Source organism: Microtus oregoni, unplaced genomic scaffold, assembly GCF_018167655.1.
Source record: "Microtus oregoni isolate MIOR12 unplaced genomic scaffold, Mior012 000069F_ref0000032, whole genome shotgun sequence".
In the NCBI taxonomy this organism is placed as follows: Eukaryota; Metazoa; Chordata; class Mammalia; order Rodentia; family Cricetidae; genus Microtus; species Microtus oregoni.
In genome coordinates, this window is record NW_024543976.1 from 4,375,983 (window position 1) to 4,399,894 (window position 23,912).

General features: G+C 47.3%; 2 protein-coding genes across 3 annotated transcripts in view; one reads left to right on the plus strand and one right to left on the minus strand.

The window, feature by feature from the left end:
• Window positions 1-4,983, minus strand: Rps14 (ribosomal protein S14). 2 transcript variants are annotated; one of them, XM_041641426.1, is made up of 5 exons: window positions 4,837-4,983; window positions 2,690-2,840; window positions 2,266-2,427; window positions 671-747; window positions 1-116 (listed from the first exon to the last, which is right to left on the minus strand). In XM_041641426.1, the coding sequence occupies exons 2-5, from the start codon at window positions 2,836-2,838 to the stop codon at window positions 49-51; spliced, it is 456 nt and encodes a 151-aa protein (XP_041497360.1). In that variant the 5' UTR covers window positions 2,839-2,840; window positions 4,837-4,983; the 3' UTR covers window positions 1-48. The 2 variants fall into 2 exon arrangements, with proteins under 2 accessions (XP_041497360.1, XP_041497361.1); XM_041641427.1 differs by having other exon boundaries at window positions 4,743-4,857.
• LOC121440593 (translation initiation factor IF-2-like) overlaps window positions 4,239-23,912 on the plus strand; it is a 27,924-nt gene continuing 8,250 nt past the window's right edge. Inside the window, exons 1-2 of the mRNA XM_041641353.1 lie at window positions 4,239-4,301; window positions 4,449-4,919. Coding sequence (XP_041497287.1) covers window positions 4,239-4,301; window positions 4,449-4,919 — 534 coding nt within the window. The remainder of the gene's footprint in view (window positions 4,302-4,448; window positions 4,920-23,912) is intronic.

A 23,912-nucleotide genomic window follows, 5' to 3' on the forward strand; every position in this document is an offset into this window, starting at 1 on the left:
GCTGATACAAAGCAATTTATTAACAGAAAATAATTTGAGAAGTCCTGTTCACAGACGGCGACCACGACGACCTCCCTTCCTTCGGGTGCTGTCAGAGGGAATGGGGGTGACATCCTCTGTGAGAAGGAAGAAGAAAAATGTCATTGCCTGAAGACACAGGCCTTCCCAGCCAATGAGACTAACTAGCAGAATTCATTCTTGCCCAAATGTATCCCAGTAGTCAGCAAACAAGCCCCCCCCCACCTGCCCATTTCCTCATCCCAACTCACATTAGAAGGGGACATGGGCTATAAGAAGGCACATAAACATCGGAGGGGAAGGACACACTCAGGTTCCTAACTCAGAGCCTACTGACTAACAGAAAGTGCCCCTACCTACACTGAGCAACTTGGACTGGCCCAAGGAGCATGCTCTAATATTTAGTAATCAGGGACAAAGGCTGCTGAAATCAGATTCAGAAGGGTTTAGGCTTTCCCACCGCAGATGGGGAAAACATGATGTATCAGAGCGGCATTTACGGAGATCAACTCTTACAATGTCTCTACAGGTTCCTCTAACAAAAGTAACCACCACCAGACAAGCCCGAACCATGTATGCACATCACATGGTTTGGAAGGGGTCAATGAATGCTTTAGAATAAACCCAAACCTTAGCTAGACGGGGCACTTACCAATCCGCCCAATCTTCATGCCTGAGCGAGCAAGAGCTCTGAGGGCTGACTGGGCTCCAGGTCCAGGGGTCTTGGTCCTAGAAAATGAAGGATTGTTGGCCAAATCAGTGGGAATGTTTCTAAAACTCATATGGTTTTAATTCATTTCTGAATGGGGGTGGGGAAGAGCCTATAGTTAAAGATATGAATAGTCTGTGAGGGGGCCACATTTTGTGACACTTTGTGGTCACTATTTTATTATTACATGACTCCCCCCAAAAAATCCTTTCAAAATCGCTGAGGGTTGGAGATGGCAGAAGGCCTGTTTCTTGGTTCTGTCCCCGCTACCTACAAGGTAGCTTACAAGCACCTGCAATGCCAGTTCCAAGAGATTCACAGCTCTCTTCTGGCCTCCACAGGGCACGCATACACACTTGCGTAATTTCTTCTACTTTTCCTTTTTGGTTTTTCAAGACAGGGCTTCTGTGTAACAGTCCTAGCTATCCTGAAACTTGTTCTGTAGACCAGGCTGGCCTCCAACTCAGAGACCCACCCTGCCTCCTGAGTGCTGGGATTAAAGGTGTGTGCCGCCACCACCAGGTATTTTCCACCCTTTTTTGTGTCTGTGTGGGTGGCAGGCCAGAGGTATTCTAGGATTAAAGATATGCACCACCATGCCTACAAATCCTTAAGGAAAAAAAAAAGGGGGGGGGGGGAGTATAAAATGCTCTCATGCAACACAGTCGCCTGTCCTGCTGTCCTTCCCCTTGCTGCTGATCCCTACTTTCTGGCTCCTGCATCTTTTGCAGGGACCAATCCAACAGCTTCCTGTCTAGCATCTTTCCAATCAGTAGCCAGCCTAGTCTAGTTTTCATGCCCATCTTTGCTCTGCTCCGTAAGACATAAAGACCCTGCTAGGTGGTGGTGGCACACACCTTTAATCCCAACACTCGGGAGGCAGAGGAAGGAGGATCTCATGAGTTTGAGGCCAGCATGGTCTACAAGAGCTAGTTCCAGGTCAGGCTCCAAATCTATAGAGTAACCCTGTCTTGAAAAACCAGTCTCGAAAAACAAACAAAAAAGCGAGGCTCCATCCCTTGCTTCTTGACTCACACTTCACGCCTATCATTCATTCCTTTAATGCCCAACTTCTTTCTCACCTGAAGAAGCTCCTCTTGCAGTTGTCTCTATCTGGACTATGCACCCCAGTGCATCATTTAAGCAGCAGTGTTTAGCTCAAGGTGGCCTCAAACTCATTATGCAACCAATAACCAACCTGAAACCCTTAACCCCCCCTTCCACTGTCAGACAAGTGCGTACTACCATACCCAGGCTAAACGGTACTGGGGAACAAAAAGCTGGGCTCATATATGCTACAAAAGCACTCTACATAAAGGAACATAAACATAAAGGAACAAATTATCTTTTTTTAAGGCAGAGGCTCACTGTATAACCGAAGCTAACCCCAAATTCTAGATCCTCTCACGTGGGTTCCTGAGTGCTGGGCTTACAGGTATCTGCCACTATGCCTAACTAGGAACATACATGCCTACAACAGTTTGCTTTCAGACATATCAAATCTCAAATCCAGCCCCCCACCAGTGGATTTCCCATACCTGTTTCCTCCTGTGGCGCGGAGTTTGATATGCAGGGCGGTGATGCCCAGCTCCTTGCACCTCTGGGCCACATCCTGGGCAGCCAACATGGCTGCATAGGGAGAGGACTCGTCTCTGTCAGCCTTGACCTTCATTCCACCAGTCACCCGGCAGATGGTTTCCCTAGAGACAAAAGCAGAACCGTGCCTTCATTTTCCAACAAGGAGACATGGAACACTTACTGACACCAATGGGCACACTGTTAACAGCTTAGGTATGACAGGCTCATTACTTTGAGCATATATCCCGGTTCTAAACAAGACAAGAGCTGTTTGTATTTACAGGTGTCCAAAGACCCTTTATAGGCAAACTCCTTATTAATACAATTCCTCCCACATCAGTCCTTTTGAGGCTTAGTTTTATGTCTTTTCGCCGAAGTACTCACTTGCCAGAAAGATCGGTAACATGGACAAAGGTGTCATTGAAGGACGCAAAAATGTGGCAGACGCCAAATACATTCTCTCCTTCAGCCACTTGAGGCCCAAGGCTGATGACTTGTTCTTCCTTCTTTTCCTTCCCCTTGCGAGGTGCCATCTCTAAATGGAAGGAGAACCTCAATGTTAACAGACGAAAGGGTCCAGAACATTCTTTCTCAACGTACTAAAGGAAAACCCAGGTTTTCCTCCTCTGGCTCCCTAATATCCTACCTCTTTTTACTTGGGGAAGTTACTGAGCCGTAACTAAAAGGGAGGTGCCAAGAGAAGAGACAATTTCTCAACTAAAGCTCAAAGCATTTTTTGGATGAGCCCACTGTCCCAGAAACTACCACATGCATCTTTTTCATAAACAGCTATCCAAAATAAACACAGAGCTCATGTCCTGGCCCAAGTTCCACTCATAACTCCCCTTCCTTGAGCCTGGAAGTTTATTTGTCCAGTGTGATACAAATGAAGTAAACTATAAGGCAGTGAACAACCACAACCAGGTGAGGGGATTCTCTGCCTACACACAATATTTAATCTAAGTCTCCTGGACCCCAGAGACCACAGTTTAGAGCCCAAAGAAGCCTAAAAGACAAAAAAGTCAAGGCCAAGATCACTGGTGAATGGCAGGAAGATCCCTTTCAGTTCATCCTTGCCAACACAGCCTTCAAAGCCTTCTACACTTAGTATCCCACCAGATGCCCCCCATCCACGAGTTCACCCCACAACAGCCTCACCCTTTAGAACCAACCTTCCAACTTTTACTAGTAGCAAACAGTAAAAGAGCCAGCAATACCAAAGTGTGCTGGTGTATAACTTTAACCCCAGCACTCAGGAGTCAGAGGCAGGAGGATCTCTCCAGCTGCTAATATGCAGGCCAGCCTAGTCAACAGAACAAGTTCCAGGATGGTCAGGGTATGCCTTTCAGGAAGTCTAATGGGAAAGATCTCCATGTGTAAAATCCAGTGCTCAGGAGATCAAGTAACTCTAGCTCTGTGGTTCTCAGCCCAAAGCTGTGACCTTTTAATCACTGTTGTTACTTTGTGACTCTAATCTTGCTATTGTTAGGAACTGTAAATGTATCTCCTGTGCAAGACCCGTGAAAGGTTCATGCACTGCTCTAGCCTATAATGTTATTTAATGTAAGACCTGGGGAAAGACAAAAAAGGAGGCTTTTTTTTTTTTGGCAAAAGCCACGGGCAGGCCTTTGACCTACCTGAGGGTAAATTCCAGAACAAACTACCAACATCTTCGAAAGAAACTAGTGCTGAGCAGCATTCACAAAAATCAGGCTGTATCCAAGCAAATAGGATGCCCCTACTCCACAAAAACACCCCAGGCCTTAAAAGTAGGTTTCAACCAGACCTGGGACCTCTCCAACGTCTTCCTTATACACTATTTGGGGTCTACTTGCCAAAAGCACAAGGGCAGGGTTGGGGATGTACGGTCACCTGCCCTTCCCCGCACATTAGGCTAACCAACACGATTCGGTGGGGTACACATCGTTGGGGCATGACGTCTACTCGATATAGCTTTGTCCTCAGTGGAGATGAGAAAACGATTATGCCGAGAAATGTAAACACATGGCCATCAGTCCGACTCTCCTAGGGAGCACCCCGACAGGCAATGTGTCCGACTCGGGGGAGGGAACCACCACGAATTGGGAGCACTCCGCACAGGGACCCGGTTCTCTGACACTCCCTTTTACTCTTCGGTTTACAGAGTAAGAAGCCTACTCGCGTTTTTCACATGAAAAACGAGGTTAGGCGCAGGCCTGCGACCGCCCGTAACAATCTAAAGGGGTGCCGATGCCGGCCCACTAGCGGCTGGGGACGCGCTCCCCGAGCGCCCTGCGCGACGGCTGTGGCTGGACGGCGAGGCCCACGGCAGGACCCGCACCCACTCCCGACCTCCCGGTCTCAGGCCAGAAGGCCGCCTCCGGGACACGGCGCAGCCCTGGGCTCCTGTGGGGCCGGCGGGAGTCCGAGCGCATGGCCGGCCGCCTCTACCACGCACCTGCCTCGGATACCGCGCACAGCCCTCGGCCCCGACCCCGCAGATGTCCCTGACCAGTGGATGTCGCACGATTCTCGGCGGCCGGGCCTCCTACCTGAACGTCGTCTCCAGACTCCTCCACCGGAAAGAGAGAGACGGAAGGGGAGGGCAGACGGGTCACTTCCGCGTCCCGGAAGTGTACCTCTGAGGTCACGGAGGGAAGCCGGCTCCCGGAAGAAGCCTCTATCACTGTTGTCAGGGAAACTAAAACTGCCGGCGAGGAAGGTGGCTTATTAAGGACGCCGGGTGCTGCGTGTCGCTGGGACAAGATCGACCTATGACACCGCACGGAGCGGACGCGCTCGGGAGGCGAAGTGGGCTATGATGCTGGGCGCGGTGGCCGCAGCTAGACGAACTTCCGCCATCAGGACCTCAGCTAGAAGCGACAGCGCATCTCGTGGTACGGAGGGGAATAACGGCAACAACCTTGTCAAGCAACTTTTGCCCATTTTGCCCAGTACGCTAATAAGCTGCTCAACACTTACATGCTACTCTGCACTAAGCATCTTATATTCAACTAATTCTGTCGACATAAACAAGATTAGTTTTTATTTTCATTGTACAGATAGGTGTATGAAATGAGACGACCTGTGTGTGGCTGATCTGGGGTTATGACATAAAAGCCTCATATAGTCATTTTCATATATCCCTATATTAACCATATTGCAGGACCTTGACGAAACGGGAGGGTTGTAGATGGAAACGAGGAGAAAGAGAAGTGTACCTTGTAGAACCTGAAAAGCATGGGCACAATACACACACACACACTGGCATGCGCATGCATTCATAGACTCATATTACAGAGCGTGGCAAACAATAGAACAAATATACGCAGACACATATACATATAACAATAAAATGTATATATTGTATATAGTTCTTTGTGTACTAGAATTGATACCACTCTGAAAGACTTCAGCTCCACTTAGGGAAATTCTTTTGAGACAGGGTCTCACTGTGTCACCATGATTGGCCTGGAACTTTCTATGTAGATTGGGCTGACCTGGAGCTCACAAGATCCCACCTGCCTCTGCCCCCAGACCACTAGGATCAAAGGTGTGTGTGTCACCATGCCTGGAGGAAATTTTTCTTTAAAACACACACACACACACACACAAACAAACAAACCTTACCAAACCTTATTTTTTTATAAAAACAGCTGCAGAAAACCTATAATAGACTAAGATAAGGGAACAAGAAAGGAAAAAGAGAAGAAGTCAGGTATGATGTCTTTAATTCTAGCATTTGAGAGGCAGAGGCAGGCAGATCTCTGTGAATTCAAGGCCGACCTTGAAATAGGCTAACCCACTACTGTTAACTTATATTTAGCACGTTGTCTTTCCCAGTATTACTTAGGGAATTACATATGGGAAAGAACTTTGGGGGAAGGACAAGATCTCTTGTAGCCCAGGCTAACCTTGAACTGGCAAATACCTGAGGATTACCTTGAACTCCTGACTCTTGCCTCTGCCTTTTGAGTGCTGAGATTGTAGATACACACAATCCTTTCTTGTTTTTGGTTTTTCCAGACAGGGTTTCTCTGTGGCTTTGGAGCTAGCTCTTGTAGAGCTGGCTGGCCTCAAACTCACAGAGATCCGCCTGCCTCTGCCTCTACCTCTGCTGGGATTAAAGGCGTGCGCCACCACCGCCCGGCCTCTTTTTTTTTTTTTTCAAGACAGGGTTTCTCTGTGGTTTTGGAACCTGTCCTGGAACTAGCTCTTGTAGACCAGGCTGGTCTCGAACTCACAGAGATCTGCCTGCCTCTGCCTCCCGAGTGCTGGGATTAAAGGTGTGCGCCACCACCGCCCGGCCTCTATTTTGTTTGTTTTTGAGACAGGATCTCAAGTAGTCTAGACTGGTGTGGAACTTGGTGCGTAGCTCAGACTGCCCTTGAACTCCTGATCTTCCTGCCAGTAATTTCAAATTCTGGCATCACAAGTGTATGTTACCACACCCAGCAGGGTACTTTTAAAAAGCCATGTTTATTGTAGACAGTTCACACTAAACAAAAATTAGGTAGAGAAGCTGGGAGTGGTGATGTACACCTTTTATCCCAACATTTGGAGACTAGGCAGGTTTGTGAATTTAAAATCAACCTGGTTTACATAGCAAGTTCCTGAGTTCCAGGCCAGATAGAGATATAGAATGAGATCCTGCCTTAAAAAAAAATAGAACTTAGACAACAATGCAGACGCTAAGAGAGACTTACGTAGATATAATCTACATGGGAAGTAGAAAGTAGAAAAAGACAAGATCTTCTGAGTAAACTGGGAGCATGGGGACTTTGGGGAAGGGTTGAAGGGGGAAGGGTAGAGGCAGGGAGGGGAGCAGAGAAACATGTAGAACTCAATAAATATCAATAAAATAAAAAAAAATCTTCAGACTAAAAAAAAAATAAAATAAAAAATAAAAAAGGGGGGTGGAGAGAGGGCTCAGTGGTTACGACTTCTCTTCCAGAGGATGTAGGTTTCATTCCCAGCACCCACATGGCAGCTCACAACTATCTGTAACAGCATTCCCAGGAGATCTGACGCCCTCTTTAGGCCTCCACAGGTACTTCATGCATTGGTGCACAGGTACACTTGTAGACAAAATAAAAATAAGTAAAATCTAAAGAAGAATTTCAAAATGTGTGTGCCTGTGTATTATAGCATAAAAAGGACTAAAAGCTTAGTGGTGTGCCTGTGAAAGTCAGGCGAGGGCGGCAGAGCCCGTGGAACTGGAGTTATGAATGACTGTGAGTCAACATCTGAGCGTTGAGAATGGATCCGCCTCCTCTGTTAGAGATGGAGCAAGAGCAACCGCAGTAAGTGCTCTTCACCACTGAGCATCTCTCATGGTGAACATTGACGTAAATGAAGTTTTTTTTTAAATTTATTTATTTATTAAGGATTTCTGCCTCCTCCCCACAACCGCTTCCCATTTCCCTCCCCCTCCCCCATCAAGTCCCCCTCCCTCATCTGCTCGAAGAGCAATCAGGGTTCCCTGACCTGTGGGAAGCCCAAGGACCGCCCACCTCTATCCAGGTCTTGTAAGGTGAGCATTCAAACTGCCTAGGCTCCCACAAAGCCAGTACGTGCAGTAGGATCAAAAACCCACTGCGATTGTTCTTGAATTCTCAGTATTCCTCATTGTCCGCTATGTTCAGCTAGTAGAAAACAAGGGCTCAGGAAAATAGAACACAGCAAGGATGGGTGGGGCTTCTCCGGAGTCAGTCATTTGTTTTGCTTGTTTATGTGTTTGTTTGAGACAAGGTCTTAAGTAGGGGAAGCTGGCCCTGAACTCCCCATCCTTCATCTGGCTCCAAGTTGTAATTACAGGTATGTGCCACCTTGTGTAGCTGAGACCTCTCTTTAAGGGTTGCTGTGTCTGTCTGCATCTCTTCTGTGAACTGTTTATATTCTTTAAAGATTACGGCTCTTGATCTCGGGTAGAGTGTTGTTCAATAGAGGGAGTTATTAGCAGAGATGAAGCTGTGAAGTGAGTTCCTGCTTTGAGTCCAAACTGTGTGAAACAAGGCTGTAAACCTCAGGGACGGAATTCTCCACGGAGGGAGCAAGGCGGAAGGCAGCTATGCCGTCACCCAAGCTGACCTCCTCCTCTCCGTCCAGATGCCTCAGCTTCCTGACCGCTGGGATTACATGCATGCACCACTACCCTTGCTCCTTAACCTCTTTTTTTTTTTTTAAGATTTATTTATTTATTATGTATGCAATGTTCTGTCTGCATGTCTGCCTGCAGGCCAGAAGAGGGCACCAGATCTCATTACAAATGGCTATGAGCCACCATGTGGTTGCTGGGAATTGAACTCAGGATTTCTGGAAGAACAGTCAGTGCTCTTAACCTCTGAGCCATCTCTCCAGCCCCCCTATCCTATTTTGTTGTTGCTGTTGTTTTGTGTTTTTGTTTTGTTTTTGGAGACAGGGTTTCTCTGTGTAATAGTCCTGGCTATCCTGGAACTTGCTTTGTAGACCAGGCTGGACTTGAACTCGCTGAAATCCACCTGCCTCTGCCTCCTGAGTGCTGGGATTAAAGGCATGCGCCGCCACCACCTGGCCCTTAACCTTTCTTACCTGACTGTTTTGCCATCTTCCCTACTGAGGCTACTTGCTTACATGTTGTTACCACAACTTATAAATCCCCCCCCCCCCACCATCTCTGTCTCAGCCCTTAAGCCCTCATCCAAACCAACAGGCAGTGTGTGGACTTTAACCATCCTTTGGTTTAAGTGTTCCATCTGAACACTTAATCCATTGCTTCCACCATCTCCATGCTGTCCTGCGTGCCCTGGATGTTCCTCCAGCTTTCCCACTTCGGGGACATGCTCAGTCACTGTCACTATTCCTTCACCCTCACCTTCTGTTCCCTGGTTGCCTCTGGAGAAAAATCACAGCGACTAACATCTGTGCCATTGCGGAGGGGGGAGGTTAGACTGTAGACTGCAGAGGGGCCTCCAGCTACCCGACAGACGGAGTATGTGGGAAGGTAAAGGTACCATGAGACTAGTGAGTGTGTTCAGTGGGGGCTGTCGAACCCTCATCACAACCAGTAGCGTGCATTTACTGCTCAGCTGCCCTCTGCACTTCTCCAGCCCAAGGCCCCCAAGCCCAGAGAACAGTGCCACCCAGTGAGAAGATCTTACTTTGGTTGTGAGCCTAGCTTTTAAAGGCTGAGCTATCTCTCCAGCCCGAGAGGATCTTCCCAATTAGTGTGATTAAGAAATCTTTCATGCTGGGCAATGGTGGCGCACGCCTTTAATCTCAGCACTTGCGCGGCAGAGGCAGGTGGATCTCTGTGAGTTCAAGACCAGCCTGGTCTATAAGAGCTAGTTCCAGGACAGGCTACAGAGAAACCCTGTATTTTTGTTGTTTTTTTTTTTTTTCAAGACAAGGTTTCTCTATAGCTTTGGTGTCTATCCTGGCTGTCCTGGAGCTCACTCTGTAGACCAGGATGGCCTTGAACTCACAGAATTCAATTCTGCCTGTCTCTGCCTCCTGAGTGCTGGGATTAAAGGCGTGTGCTACCACTGCTTGGCTGATTTCTTTTTAAAGATAGGATCTCACTAAGTACTTCTAGCTGGCCTGAAACTCGTTAAGTAGACCAGGCAGGCCTTGAACTGTCAGAGGTCTCTCTGCTGAAATTAAAGGCCTATGTGACCAGATTTCTTTTTCATTCTTTCATTCTTTTTGTTTGTGTGTTTATTTTGGTTTTTCGAGACAGGGTTTCTCTGTAGCTTTGGAGCCTGTCCTGGAACTAGCTCTTGTAGACCAGGCTGGTCTCGAACTCACAGAGATCCACCTGCCTCTGCCTCCCCAGTGCTGAGATTAAAGGTGTGCACCACCACCGCCCGGCTAAAAGAAAGAAATTCTTAACAGACACTCTCAGAGGCCCTTCTCAGGTGATTCTAGGTGGCATCAAACTGATGATTAAAACTAACCACCTCAACTCCACCTCTTATAAACCTGACACACATATATCACTTTAAACTATAGCCTCTTGTCCCCAATACGCTCATGGTCACCTTGTAACACTAAGTACACTGGGCAAACTTTTAAAGTTCAATACCACAGTCATGGAAAGTATCAACACTTTAAAAGTCCAAAGTCTGTTGAGTTCCTATAAAATAAAACACAAGCTACAGCCTTCGAGCTTGCGATGGCACAGAATACAGATTCCTACTCCACAGCGGAAGAACCAGGATGTAGGAAGGAGCAATCACATGAGAGCAAACCCAGAGCCTGTAAGGCAGATGCCAAGTCCTGAAGCTCTGCCTTCTGGATCTGAGGCTCTAATATAATCATCTGGTCTCCAAAAAGGCTTCCATTGCCTTGTCCCGCGCCTCCATGGCCTTTACACATGGATTCTCGGCTAGTTTAGGGTCGTCACGTGCAGCACTCCTCAGTGCATGTGCCAATCAGTGGTCCTGGCATCTCCAATATTCTGGGGTTGCCACTGCAGCTCTAGGCTTCACCTTGACAGCTTTGCACAGTAGCTTCTCAGGGCCTCTCACCAGAGTTCCCACACCCACCCCCAAATCTTGCAGTTTTCATATCTTCAAAACCTGGACAACAGATGTTGTTCCCTTGGACCACAGCTGCATTATCTTATGTGTGCTGACCCCAAGGAAACGCTTTCTTGTCCTAGTACAGAACACCAGGGTTCTCTTTTTTAAAAAATTGCATAGAGGCTGGGCATGGTGGCACACACCTTTAATCCCTGCTCTTGGGAGGAAGAGGCAGAAGGATCTCTGTGAGTTTGAGGCCAGCCTGGTCTTGATAACAGACTCAAGGACAGCCAATGCTACTTAGAGAGACCCTATCTAAAAAAATTACATTGTGGACTGGGTGGTGGTGGCAGTGCACCCCTTTAATCTCAGCACTCAGGAGGCAGAGGCAGGCAGATCTGCTAGAACTAGTTTCAGGACATGCTTCAGGGCTACAGAAAAATCTTGTCTCAAAAAAACAAAAAAAATTACATTGATATAAGTGTGTGTACATGTGTGCATGTATGTGTGTATGCATATACTGTTATGTGTATGTGGTGACCAGGGGACAGCTTGTGGGTGCTGGGTTAGTTCTCTCTTTTCACCATGTGGGTTCCAGGAAGTGAATTAAGATCATCTGGCTTTGGCTTTACCCCCCTGAGCTGTCCTACCAGCTCTAGTTTCTTTTTAACAGTACTAACCTCCCTCTCTCTCCTCAGCCCTCTCTGTATCACTATGTATTCCTCCCTGGCTGTACTGGAACTTGCTATGTAGATCAGGACAGTCTCTAGCTCACAGAGATCCACCTGTCTTTGCCTCTCGAGTGCTGGGATTAAAGGTATGCACTGCCATGCCGGACTAATTTCTTATTTACCAGTTACAGCTGTTTTGTTGCCTACGTTTTCCTTGTCTGAAACTTTGAACTTGACTACACACTCCTCTTATTGAAAAAATTAGTTCATTATATTTACTTATTTGGTTTTTTGAGACAGGGTTTCTCTGCATAGCCCTGGCTGTCCTGGAGCTCAAGTCATAGACCAGGCTGGCCTTGAACTCAGAGATCTGCCTACCGGCTGGGATTTAAAAAATGTGCCACTACCACCCGGTAGTTCATATCTCATTATCTTTTTTTTGTTTTGTTTTGTTTTTTTGTTTTTCAAGACAGGATTTCTCTAGCTTTGGAGCCTGTCCTGGAGCTCTTGTAGACCAGGCTGGCCTCGAATTTACAGAGATCCGCCTGCCTCTGGCTCCCAAGTGCTGGGATTAAAGGCGTGCGCCACCACCTCGTGGCTCATTAATTGCTCTTGTAGTCCACCGTTCCAAACTGCTCTTCATTCCTTCCCCAAACTCCCAGTCCCAATTTCTGTCCTAGTTTATTTTCTTGTTGCTGTAATTATTGCTCTGGCAAAAAGCACCTTAAGGGAGGGAGGGTTTAGTTTCTTCCCACATTTCAGGGCATAGTCCTTGTGGCGGGATCATCTGGGAAGCAGGAGCTTGAAGTAGTTGATCCCATCTACAGCAGGAAGCAGAGAACGATGAATCTGCGCATGCTCATGTTCAGTTCCTTCTCAATACCTACACAACCCGGAATCCCCAAGCCCAAGGAGTGGTGCCGCCCATAGTAGATGAGTCTTCCTATATTATTTAGTATAATTAAGATATTCCTCCACAGACACTCTCAGAGGCCCTTCATCCAGGTGACTTTAGGTCATGTCAAGTTGATGAAGGTCGTGTCAAGTTGATGGTTAAAAATAACCACCATTGGGCTGGAGAGATGGCTCAGCAGTTAAGAACATTGCCTGCTCTTCCAAAGGTCCTGAGTTCAATTCCCAGCAACCACATGGTGGCTCACAACCATCTGTAATGAGGTCTGGCGCCCTCTTCTGGCCTGCAGGCATGCATGTAGACAGAATATTATATACATAATAAATAAATAAATAAATATATTTAAAAAATAACCACCATTAAAAACAAAGCAAGCCGGGTGGTGGCGCTCGCTTTTAATCTCAGCACTTGGGAGGTAGAGGCAGGTGGATCTCTGTGAGTTCTAGGCCAGCCTTGTCTACAAGAGCGAGTTCCAGGACAGGCTCTACAGCTGCAGAGAAACCCTGTCTCAAAAAACCAATAAATAAATAAATAATAAAACAAAGCAAACCAAAATACAAATAACTGTATTTGGGCACCAGGAACAGATCTTTCAGTGTCTGAAAAGGTGAGACCAAAGACTGGAGGCTGGGCCTGGAAGACACAGGAGCAGGGCTTCTTACAGGGCGCTTAGCTGCCACTCTGAGTTCTGAGTGTGGAAACTGAGGGCAGTAGCTTGTGCCGGTTTGGAAATTGAGGTTAGGAAATGCCTGTCCTTGCCCAAGCACCCGCTAGATGGCGCCTAGCTCCATGATGCTGCCTGAAGGACCCAGTGCTGTTATGAGCTCTGGCGTTTGTTTATCCATCAGAGAATGGTACACACTTCAGCCAGGATGTCTCACGATATCGCTTCAGCGTGACCAGGGCTATAGTGAAGCTGAATCAGGAGAATATCAGGGCAGTACCCAATGCTGTTTGCCTGCTTCAGAACTCAGCGAGTGGAGAAATTCTGCACCCATGCCTTTGTGTACTCTGCCAAGTCACAGGCTAACTTGCAAGGACCCACCCTTCTGTGCTCTCTCAACGGGAAGAATCACACCCACTGGGTTATCGTACTAGAGTATATAGCCTACTTAGGCCATGTATTTAATCCGTGCATTCAGGGAACCCTCTATGTGGGATGAGTAACAAAGCAGTGGATAAGGAAGTCCTAAGTCTCTCTCCCCATGGAAAGAGCTATCTAATGTGAGTGGTAACAGGGCATTGTGTAAGAAGACTAGCCATTATCGTGTCCGTACAGATTGCGGTAAGTGCCGGGAAGAAAGATGACTTACAGGAGAAGGCCACTATGCTAGAAGTGGGACAGGACTGTCACGGCCAGGAAACCCTTGTCTAAAACCTACAAGAAGAAAGAGTAAATCAGGGGAGCAGGAATGTGTGACGGATGGTAGTGAGAATTCTGGGAACCAAACCCAGATCCTCTGCGAGAGAAACAAGTGCTCTTAACCACTGAGCATCTCTCCAGCCCCAATTGATGTCTTTGTAAGTCTGCTCTGGAGCCTGGATATGTAGTTCAGTCGGTAGAGTGCCTATCTAGAATATACAAACCCTGAGATCAGTCTGAAGTGGCACAGAATCCAGCCATTTTGGTGTAGAACTGTTTGTATGGCATTGGGAAGGAGGGGCTAAAGTTCAAGGTCATCCTTAGGGACATGCTTAGGAACTTACATCCACAGTAAATTTGAGGGTAGCATGGGCTACATGAAGCCCTGTCTCAAAAGCAGAAAGAAAGAAAGAAAGAAAGAAAGAAAGAAAGAAAGAAAAGTAAGCCCTGGTTTTGTTTGGAGAATCAATGTCAGTTGAAGGGGACAGGAATGGGGACAAGAAGAGAAGAAGACGGTTGTGTGATGAGAGATCACAGTGGCTCAGACCATGACAGCTATGAAGAGAGAGAAACATCACACAGATTTTTGGGGGAGTTAGCAGCGATGCAGTGCTTGGAGCAAACCCAGAGCCTCACAAGCAAGTGTTCTATCATCAAGCTACACCCCCAGGGCAATATCCATATTTGAGATTCATTTTGGAAGCAGACTCTAACCTTTAAGATTAGTTGGGCCAAGCCGGGCGGTGGTGGCGCACGCCTTTAATCCCAGCACTCGGGAGGCAGAGGCAGGCGGATCTCTGTGAGTTCGAGACCAGCCTGGTCTACAAGAGCTAGTTCCAGGACAGGCTCCAAAACCACAGAGAAACCTTGTCTCGAAAAACCAAAAAAAAAAAAAAAAAGATTAGTTGGGCCCAGGACTGAGAATGATTCAGGCTTAAGTGATGGGTAAAGCTGAGACCATGTGCCAAGGCAAGGAGGCCTGGGGGAGGTATTTCTGGGGTGAAGGTGTGCACTAAGCTAGGATGGCCCATGCCTGGAGTCATCTATGTGACACTCTAGTAGGAAGACAATGGCCAAGCTGTTGGAGGGTATCGGAAAGTCGAAATCCTATCGGTAGTCTCCACTTTACGTGTGTGTGTGTGTGTGTTTGTGTGTGTGTGTGTGTGTATGTGTGTGAATGTGTAGGAGACCTCTTCAAACACCCTATAATCTAGATAGCCAAAGGGTAGGAGACAGTGAGGGCCATTACCGTAAGTAAGTAAGTAGAAGGGCCTGGCTGATGTTGGTCAAGGCTGCTGGAGAGAAGTGGATTCCTGGACTGGAAGTAGAAGGAAGTCACCCGAAGGATGTCAGTAGTAACCCCATGACTCTTGAACAATGTGGAGGGGTTGGCCATACTTAACTCCATCTCTTTGTCTAGTTAGATCCTCCTTTCTCAGTGATACCCTTCCCCCATTGCCATATGGCAGGGCCCAGCTGCTCACAGTTTCTGGGGAGAGAGGGAGACGGGGCAGCCTCCGGGATGGGGCTGTAATTTCAGCTGGAGGCAAGGCTCCAGCATTTCAGCCTTCTGCTTCGTGTTCTCAACAGCATCTCTCATGTGACTATCTGGGCTATGAGACTCCCCCACCCCCCAGAAGCTTCTCATCCTCTCTCCAAGGAGGTCCAGGCCCAGCGGGTGCCACCTGCTGATTCCCACCTGGAAAGGCATCAAGTCAGGTGGTACAGCATCCCTAGGGACCAGGGGATAATGAAGGGGGCTGCCAAGTTTAATTAGTGGTTGTGAGATGTTGGAACCTGCATCTGAAAGTCCCCACACAGTGTCTTTCATCTTCAAAACCTCCCCACCAGGCCGGATGAAAGGGCCAAGCAGAGGCCAGGCATTAATAATAATTATTAGTTTCACTAATAAAGCGAAGAAGTGGGATTATCACCAAGTTCAATTCCTTCTCTCTTTTCCTTTTCTCTCCTTCCTGTTGCCCCTCCCTCCCTCCGTCCGTCCCTCCCTCCCTCCCTCCTCTTTTGTTTTTCTCAACACTTGTCACTCTGTTCGGTTTCTGTTTCAAGGCATGGGGCCCCGGCTCTCCATCTCATCAGTATTGAGGTGTGCTAGGACATATGGAGAGCATCGCTATGCTAGTCTGGGTGGTAGAGAGAACAAAGAGGTGGAAGGAGGCGTGGGGCTGAAGGGAGCATGTTTCTGAGTAGCTGCATTCTTTCTCTCGCTGTTATACAGAGTGCATGAGAGACAGAGTCTTGCTGTGAGCCTGGCTGCAACTCACTGTGCCTTGAACTTGCCCAATCCTCCTGCCTCTGCCTCCTCAGTGTCGGCATTACAGGTGTGTGCCAACAGACTCAGCAACAAAGTAATTAATCGTGTAGTATGCCAAGTCCTAGGACGGACACCTGGGGACTCAGTCTGAGCAGGACAGACATAGGCTCTGTTGTCACAAGTCTACATTGCAATGGGGAGGAGGGACAAGAGACAGTAACTGGCAGACACAAATGATGTCATAGATCATGATGCACTCTGTGAAAGGAACAGAGTGGGCTTTTGTAGTTTGGTTTGATTTAGGTTGTGTGTGTGTGTGTTTCCAGTGCTGGGACTTGAACTCAAGGTCTTAAGGGAATGTAAGGTAAGTGCTCTAATACTGAGCCAAACTCCAGGCTCTAAATAGAAATTCTGAGGAGAGCTATGTGGGCAGCTACTTTAAATTAGGGAGCCATGTCAGTGACGTTTAGACAGAGCCTTGAATGATAAGAAAGATCAGTTATGGGGGAAAATTGGGAAGAACATTCCAGGCAGGAAGAAGAGCCCTTGCAATAGTCCTGAGGTTGGCAAGGGCTCAGCAGGAGGTGTAAAACAGTGGCTCTCAACCTCCCCAACACTGCGACCCTTAACGCAGTTCTTCGTGTTGTGTCGACCCCACCCATGAGGTCATTTTCATTGCTACTTCATAACTGTAATTTTGCTACTGTTATGAATCATAATGTAAATATCTGTGTTTTCTGATGGTTTCAGGTAACCTCTGTGAAAGGGTCATTCAAGCACAAAGGGGTTGTGACCCATAAATTGGGAACTACTGGTGTGGAAGAACAACACTGTTCTAGCAGAGGACCAAAGTTTGGTTCCCAAGAACCAACACCACGCATTTCATGACTACCTGTACTTTGTCTCCAAGGATGTAATGCCCTCTTCCAGCTCATTGGGTACCGAAATATATCTAAACACACACACACACACACAAATAAAATACATTCTTTCTTTTTATGTTTTTAAGGTATTTTTTTTAAAGATTACATTTGTGGAAGTTACACACAATTGGATCACCCTGGAGATGGAGTTATAGGCAGTTGTGTTGGTTTTAAACATCTTAACTTTTTTTAACTAAGAAAAGGCCTTTTTAATTTCTTTTTCAGGACTGATGATTTTGAGTCAGGGTCTCTCAAGGTAGCCTGGGTTAGCCTTGAACTTGAGGTGATCCTCCTGCCTTGCCATGCTTGGGATTATAGACCTGAGCATAGTTCCTGGCTTGAACTGGGCTCTGCAGATTATGTAGTTGGCCATAGTAAGAAAAGCTGGCAAAAGAAGTGGGTGTCCGTGCATAGAAGTGTGTGGGCCAGTTGACTGGTGTTGGATGAATGAGTGAGTGAATAGTGGGCGGATGAATCTAGGAGTATACATGGGAAGCTGATCTGTGGAGGCTGTCAGAGGCCACGTGGACCAGAGGATGCTGCTCCATCAAGACCCTTCACCTGCAGACAGTACCCCTGCTCAGTGGACCAGAGGGTGCTGCTCCATCAAGACCCTTCACCTACAGACAGTACCCCTGCTCAGTGGCTCCCACAGTCTGCACCACTTGTTACATTTCTCAGGGCCTGCTGTGGGCTCCCAGGACTATGTGGACCCGGCCTGAAGCAGTGCAGTGGGTAACTAGTTAGGGGTCAGGTTTGCCCTAGTTCTTGTCTGAGAAACAGGGTGATCCCTCACCATAATGGTGGTGGTCATATCTTGCCTAAGAGGTCTGAGACTTTGGAGCTTAGACAATCTGGAGTTTAAATCCGACTTTGACACTGAGTGGATGATTAGATGCTTAGGTAGACACTATATATAGGTGAATCGCTTCTCTAAGCCTTGGTTTCTCATCTGTGAAATGGGGGAAGTAATGAAGAGAAAGGGCTTGCAGTGAGAGCCTGGCAAAGATTTGATAGTAACAAGATTCTGCCAGAATGTGGCTCAGTTGACAGAGAGCTTCCCTAGCATGCAATAGCCTGGACTAGAGGACAACCCCCCCGCCAAAGAAAAAACCACACCCGCATGTGGTGGCCCAGGTCTATAATCCCAGCACTTGGAAGGAGGCAGCAGGAGGATCAGGAGTTCAGGGTCAAAATAAAACAACACAAATAAAACAAAAGCCTCAAACAAAACAAAGAAACAACAACAACAAAATCCCAGTTATTGTTAGCCTCCAGTTTCTGGAGACCTGGGCGAAATTAACATTTACTGTTAACCATCTGCATAATTATGAACAAGTTCCTTAATCCTCAAGCCTTGCTTTCCTCTTCTGTTAAGTCAGGGTTATCGCAATCTAACCCATGTCTAATCTGGGTGGCTGGATGATCCAACAACCTCACTATGAAAAGTCTACAGATGGCTAACATATATGAGTTTCACATATGACCCAACCTCCAAGAAAAGTGTCTTGCATTTCCTGTCAGCATCTAAAACTCACTCCCTCACTCTGAAAACTGTGCCTGGGAGTGGGCCTCAAGCTCCAAGTTCATAGCTGGGCAAGACAAGGGAAGGTCCCGAAGCTGGGGCTGTGGGAGGATGAAAGAGAGGGGACAAAGGAGCTGAAGCCAAAAATCCCATGGCTTTCTTCCTGCTTTGCTTTGGGGCAGGAAGCGGTGGAAAGCTGCAGAGAATTAGTCTTACAAAGGACCCACTTAGTCTCCCACATCTGCTCCCCAGAGGTGGATCTGCAGCAGCCTCGAAAACTCTTGAATTCTGAGGAGTGCCCACCATGAACTTCGTTGGGCAGAGCTCACAGGCTCTTTAGAGTCATTCCAATGTGGGAAACATTTGGGGTTGGGCTTGTCCAAGACCTCAAGGTTACTCTCTGCCTCTGTTTTCCCATTTGAAGCATGGGGATAATAGTCATGCCTTCTCAAAGTACTGTAGGAAGAACTGGGTGTTCTCGGGGCTCAGCAAAGCCTGATGCAGAATGAGTGCTGTGGGAAGGTGACTTTGTATCATGTTCTTGCAAAACCGATGCTGTCTAGCAAGTTGGGATGGAGTCTGTCACATCGTATGTAACAGGTCAAGACCTTTTCTCCCCCACCCCCATCCTACAGTCCTGTCTTGCAGCACCCATGCATCCATGTATGCATTTGTTTATTTTATTTATTTATTTATTTATTTATTTATTTTTTGTTTTTTTGAGACAGGGTTTCTCTGTAGCTTTGGAGCCTGTCCTGGAACTCCCTTTGTAGACCAGGCTGGCCTCGAACTCACAGAGATCCACCTGCCTCTGCCTCCCGAGTGCTGGGATTACAGGCATGCGCCACCACCGCCAGGCTTATTTATTTATTTTTTTAAATATTTATTTATATATTGTGTATACAATATTCTGTCTGTGTGCATGTCTGCAGGCCAGAAGAGGGCACCAGACCTCTTTAAAGATGGTTGTGAGCCACCATGTGGTTGCTGGGAATTGAACTCAGGACCTTTGGAAGAGCAGGCAATACTCTTAACCACTGAGCCATCTCTCCAGCCCTGCATTTGTTTATTTAACATGCACGTAGGCAGTATATGGTAGCATAGTGTGGCAGATGTCCCTGAAAGGTTCCTGGAAGGGGATCAGAAACTCAGGGTCGTTCTTCACTGCAAACTGAGTTTAAAGCCAGCTTGGGCTATATAAGACCTCATCTCAAAACAAAAACAAAACAAACAAAAAACCAATAGCTTTTGTTAGCTTCCAGTTTCTGGAGCCATAGGCCAGTCATAGCATCTGCCCCTAATTGTGTATATAATCATGAACAAGTCACTCACATTTACCTACTATCTGTAGGTCTAGTTCTGAGTGCTCTGAATCTTGCTACCAGGACACAAACACTGCAGTTAGGGGAGGGAGCCAGGTGAGCATGTACCCCAGACCACACAAGTCTGAGTCCTTGATAACAGGCTCCCTTCCCGCAGGTTTGTGCTCCAAATCTAGATTTAGAGAATTCCTTCCTGCTGGACCCCAGCTCCCTCTCGCCTCCACTTTGGTCAGAAGCAGGTCCTCTGAAGCCCCAGGCTGAGCTGTTTTCTGTTGCCCTCCACAGGATCTTTGTCATTTCCTCCCGGATTCTCCTGACCACAAAGAACCATCCTGGGGTTTTCCTTGCATGGAGAGGCCCAGCCTGGAGGTAACCCATGGAGAATGCAGTTATGGGCCACTCAGAGTATTTGTCTCTTTAGCAGTAGAGCACAGGGTACCTGGGGGTAGAGTGGCAATCGTTTGTGATGGGTGCCAAGCCTAGGTCTTCTAGGTGCCTAGAGTGTCTCCCTCTGGTTCTGTGGGCTGAGACAAGCCCTTTGTGGGGCTCAGATTCCCTGCCTGCTGGAACGGGGCAGTCACAAAAGCTCTAGAGCAGGTACTTAGGTTGAGAGGTTATCTGTAGATGACAAGTTGGCCTGCCTGCCTCTCCTCTTGGGCTCATCGATGGATATAATGGGACAGGAGCCTGGAAAGGACTTGGGCCACAGAGCTGGATAAGGGAGCAGATGAAGAAGCTGGCCACTCCTATTTTACTAGTCAGCTCTAGTTTTGTGCCTCCTCCAGGCTGGCGCCCAAGCCATGTGGAAACTGGGCTCTGAACTCAACAGGAATCTGAGTTAAGACTTTAAAAACAGGGCAGTGGTGGCCTTTTTGTCAGCACTCAGGAGACACAGGCAGGCAGATCTCTGTGAGTTTGAGGCCAGACTGGTCTACAGAGCTAGTTCCAGGACAGCCAAAGCTGTTACACAGAGAAACCCTGTCTCAAAAAACAAAACAAAGTGGGGAAAAAGACTTTAAAAACAAACATGTATTTATTTAGTGTATGTGTATGCATGTACATGTGTGTGTAGGTCCAAGGACAGATAGCTCTTGGAGTCAGTTCTCTCTTATTATGTGGGTGTTGGGAATAGAACTCAAGACTTTGGGCTTGCAGTTTATGTACCTTTAGGTGTAGGGCCTCAAAACATTAGGTAAGGACTTTCTTTCCTCCTCCTCTTCCTTTTTAACAGTCTCGTGTATCCCAGGCTGGCCTTAAACTTGGTGTGTAGACACAGATGATCTTGAATTCGTGATCTTCCTGTCTCTACTTCCCTAGAGCCACGTTTACAGTTCTGTGCTACCTTACCCAATGTTTGCCACGTTGGGAATTGAGTCCAGGTGAATATACTTGGCCAACCGAGCTACATTCTCAACCCTTTATAAACTTGTAGGGGTTGGAGAGATGGCTCAGTGGTTAAGAGCACTGGTTACTCTTCCAGGGGGAGCAGGTTTGATTCCCAGCACCCACATCGCTGCTCACAACCATCTGTAACTCCAATTCAAGGCTTCCATGGGCACCAGGCACACAAGTCACACACAGACATACACATAAAACAATCATACACAGAAAAGTAAAACAATCCTTTTGTTGTTGTTTTTTGTGACAGGGTTTCTCTGTGTAGCCCTGACTAGCCTGGAACTTATTTAGTAGACCAGGCTGGCCTCAAACTCAAAGATCCATCTGCCTCTGCCTGCCAACTGCTGGGATTAAAGGAGTGCTCACCATTGCCCAACTTAAAACAATCTTAAGAAAAAAAAAACCCAACAACTTTATTTTTGAGGCAGAACTTTCCTAACTTATTCAGTTTGGCCTTGATGTGGTTCAGGTCAGCCTTGAACTTCCTCTCCTCCTGTGGAACCAGTTCTCATCAGGACATTTCTGGACCTGGCCTGAGCATCCTGCTGTGTTTGAATGTCTGGGTGACTCCTAAATACCTGTGGGAGATGGGTAGGTCTTGAAGACTGAATCCTCACGATGGGAGTTAATACCCTTATAAGATAGGCCCAAGAACTCATTTGTTTCTTCCGCTATTCAAGAGCATGGCAGAGAGTCATCTATGAGCTGGAAGTGGCTTGCTGAGACACAGAATCCGCCAGAGCCTTGCTCTTAGGTTTCCCAGCCTCAAAAATTGGGAGACAGATTTCTGTAGTTTACAAGCTCGTCCATCCATGAGATTTGTTCTGGCAGCTCAGACTAAGAAACACCCCAAAGCCACCAAGGCACTACCAGGCAGCAATGTGTGTGGTCTCCTCTAGTGTCCTTGATATTCAACCTTGCCCATCTTGCTCCCTGTCCTCCCCCCACAGGAAGGTGGTGATTGGGACTGGAGCTGGGGTGCAGAAGAGACTTGCTGCTAAGCAGATGTCCTTTGGGCACAGTGCAACACTCACCTTGTGCCTTCAGCTCTTGGCTATGTTTCCCCATCTGCACAGTAAAAGACACAGATCCTGTGACCCTCAGAGACTTCTGACTCTCCAAGCACAAAGGCATGGACCCCTGACTTCTGTCCTCCCCAGACTCCAGCCTTGAGCAAATGGAAGCCTATTTCACAGAGCCCAGATGCTGTCCTGACTCCTGAAACCAAAGGAGGGAGCTGGGGAAGGCCTGCTTCCACAAAGACTCAAGGCCAGGGTCTCCCTTGCAGACTGATGCACAAGGATGGAGATGAAGAACTCCAGGATTGGCAGAGGAACAAGGTCCCCCACGTGGAGAGGCACGCTCCCCCCCCTCTCCCACAGGCTGGGCCAGATGGTACAGGCAGCTGAGGGGAGGCTCTTTGCTCCCACCTTCGCTATTGGCTCTGTAGGGAACGGGGATTTATTTCTACAGGAGAAATGTGTGGAGGAAAGCCTTTCTCACAAGCAGTCCTGGTGCTCAGGAAATGTTTTAGTCCAATAGAACCACAGCCATAGCATTAGCGAGCCGAGCAGGCTGCAAGAGTCTAGAATCTCAGAGGCCCAGCATCTTGGAATGTTAGAGAAGTGAGTCACAGAATTTTCGGTTTTGATACCATGCTCTCCAGCATTGTAGCCACTGGGCACATGTGGCTTCAGAGCGTCTGGAATGTGACTAGCTCATGTGTTAGAAAGTGTAGAACACACAGGATTCTGAAGACTAAGGAAAGACTTTGAAACAGCTCTTTGGTTCTCTCCCTCCCTCCTTCCCTCCCTCCCTCTCTTCCTGCTCTCTGTTTTTGAAAAAGTATCTTGTCTGGTGGTGGTAGTGACACATGCCTTTAATCTCAACACTAACTAGGGAAGCAGAGGCAGGCAAGTTTCTGAGTCTGAGGCCAACTAGTCTACAGAGAGTTTCAGGACAGCCAGGGCTACACAGAGAAACCCTGTCTCGAAAACAAATATCAACAACAAAAAGAAGAAGTATCTATGTAGGCCTTAAACTATTAGCCAATGATGACTTTGAACTTAGGATGCTCCTGAGACTCCCACCTCTGGCATACAGGATCACAGGGCTGAGCCATCACAGTCAGTTTATAATTTCTTTATATTAACTACATTTCAAGATGATGTTATTTTGGTCTATTGGGTAAAATACAACATGTTTACAACATCAGTTTTGCCCATTTCTCTTTATGCTTAAAAATGTGGTTACTGGGTGGTGGTGGTGCACGTCTTTAATCCTAAGACTTGGGAGGTATAGACAGGCAGATCTCTCTGAGTTCAAGGACAGCCCAAATCTAGAGACCTTGTCTCAAAAACAAACAAACTGGTTACTAGAGAACTTAAAAATTTATGTGAGGGCTGGAGAGATGGCTCAGCAGTTAGGAGCACTGGCTGGTCTTCCAGAGGACTTGGGTTCAATTCCCAGCACCCACATGGTAACTCACAAGTGCCTATAACCTCCAGGAATTCGACACCCTTACACAGACATACATGCAGACAAAACACCAAATCACGTGTCATAAAAATCATTTAAAAAGTTTATATGTGGGGCTGGAGAGATGGCTCAGTGGTTAAGAGCATTGCCTGCTCTTCCAAAGGTCCTGAGTTCAATTCCCAGCAATCACATGGTGGCTCACAACCATTTGTAATGAGGTCTGGTGCCCTCTTCTGCCCTGCAGGCATACAAGCAAACAGAA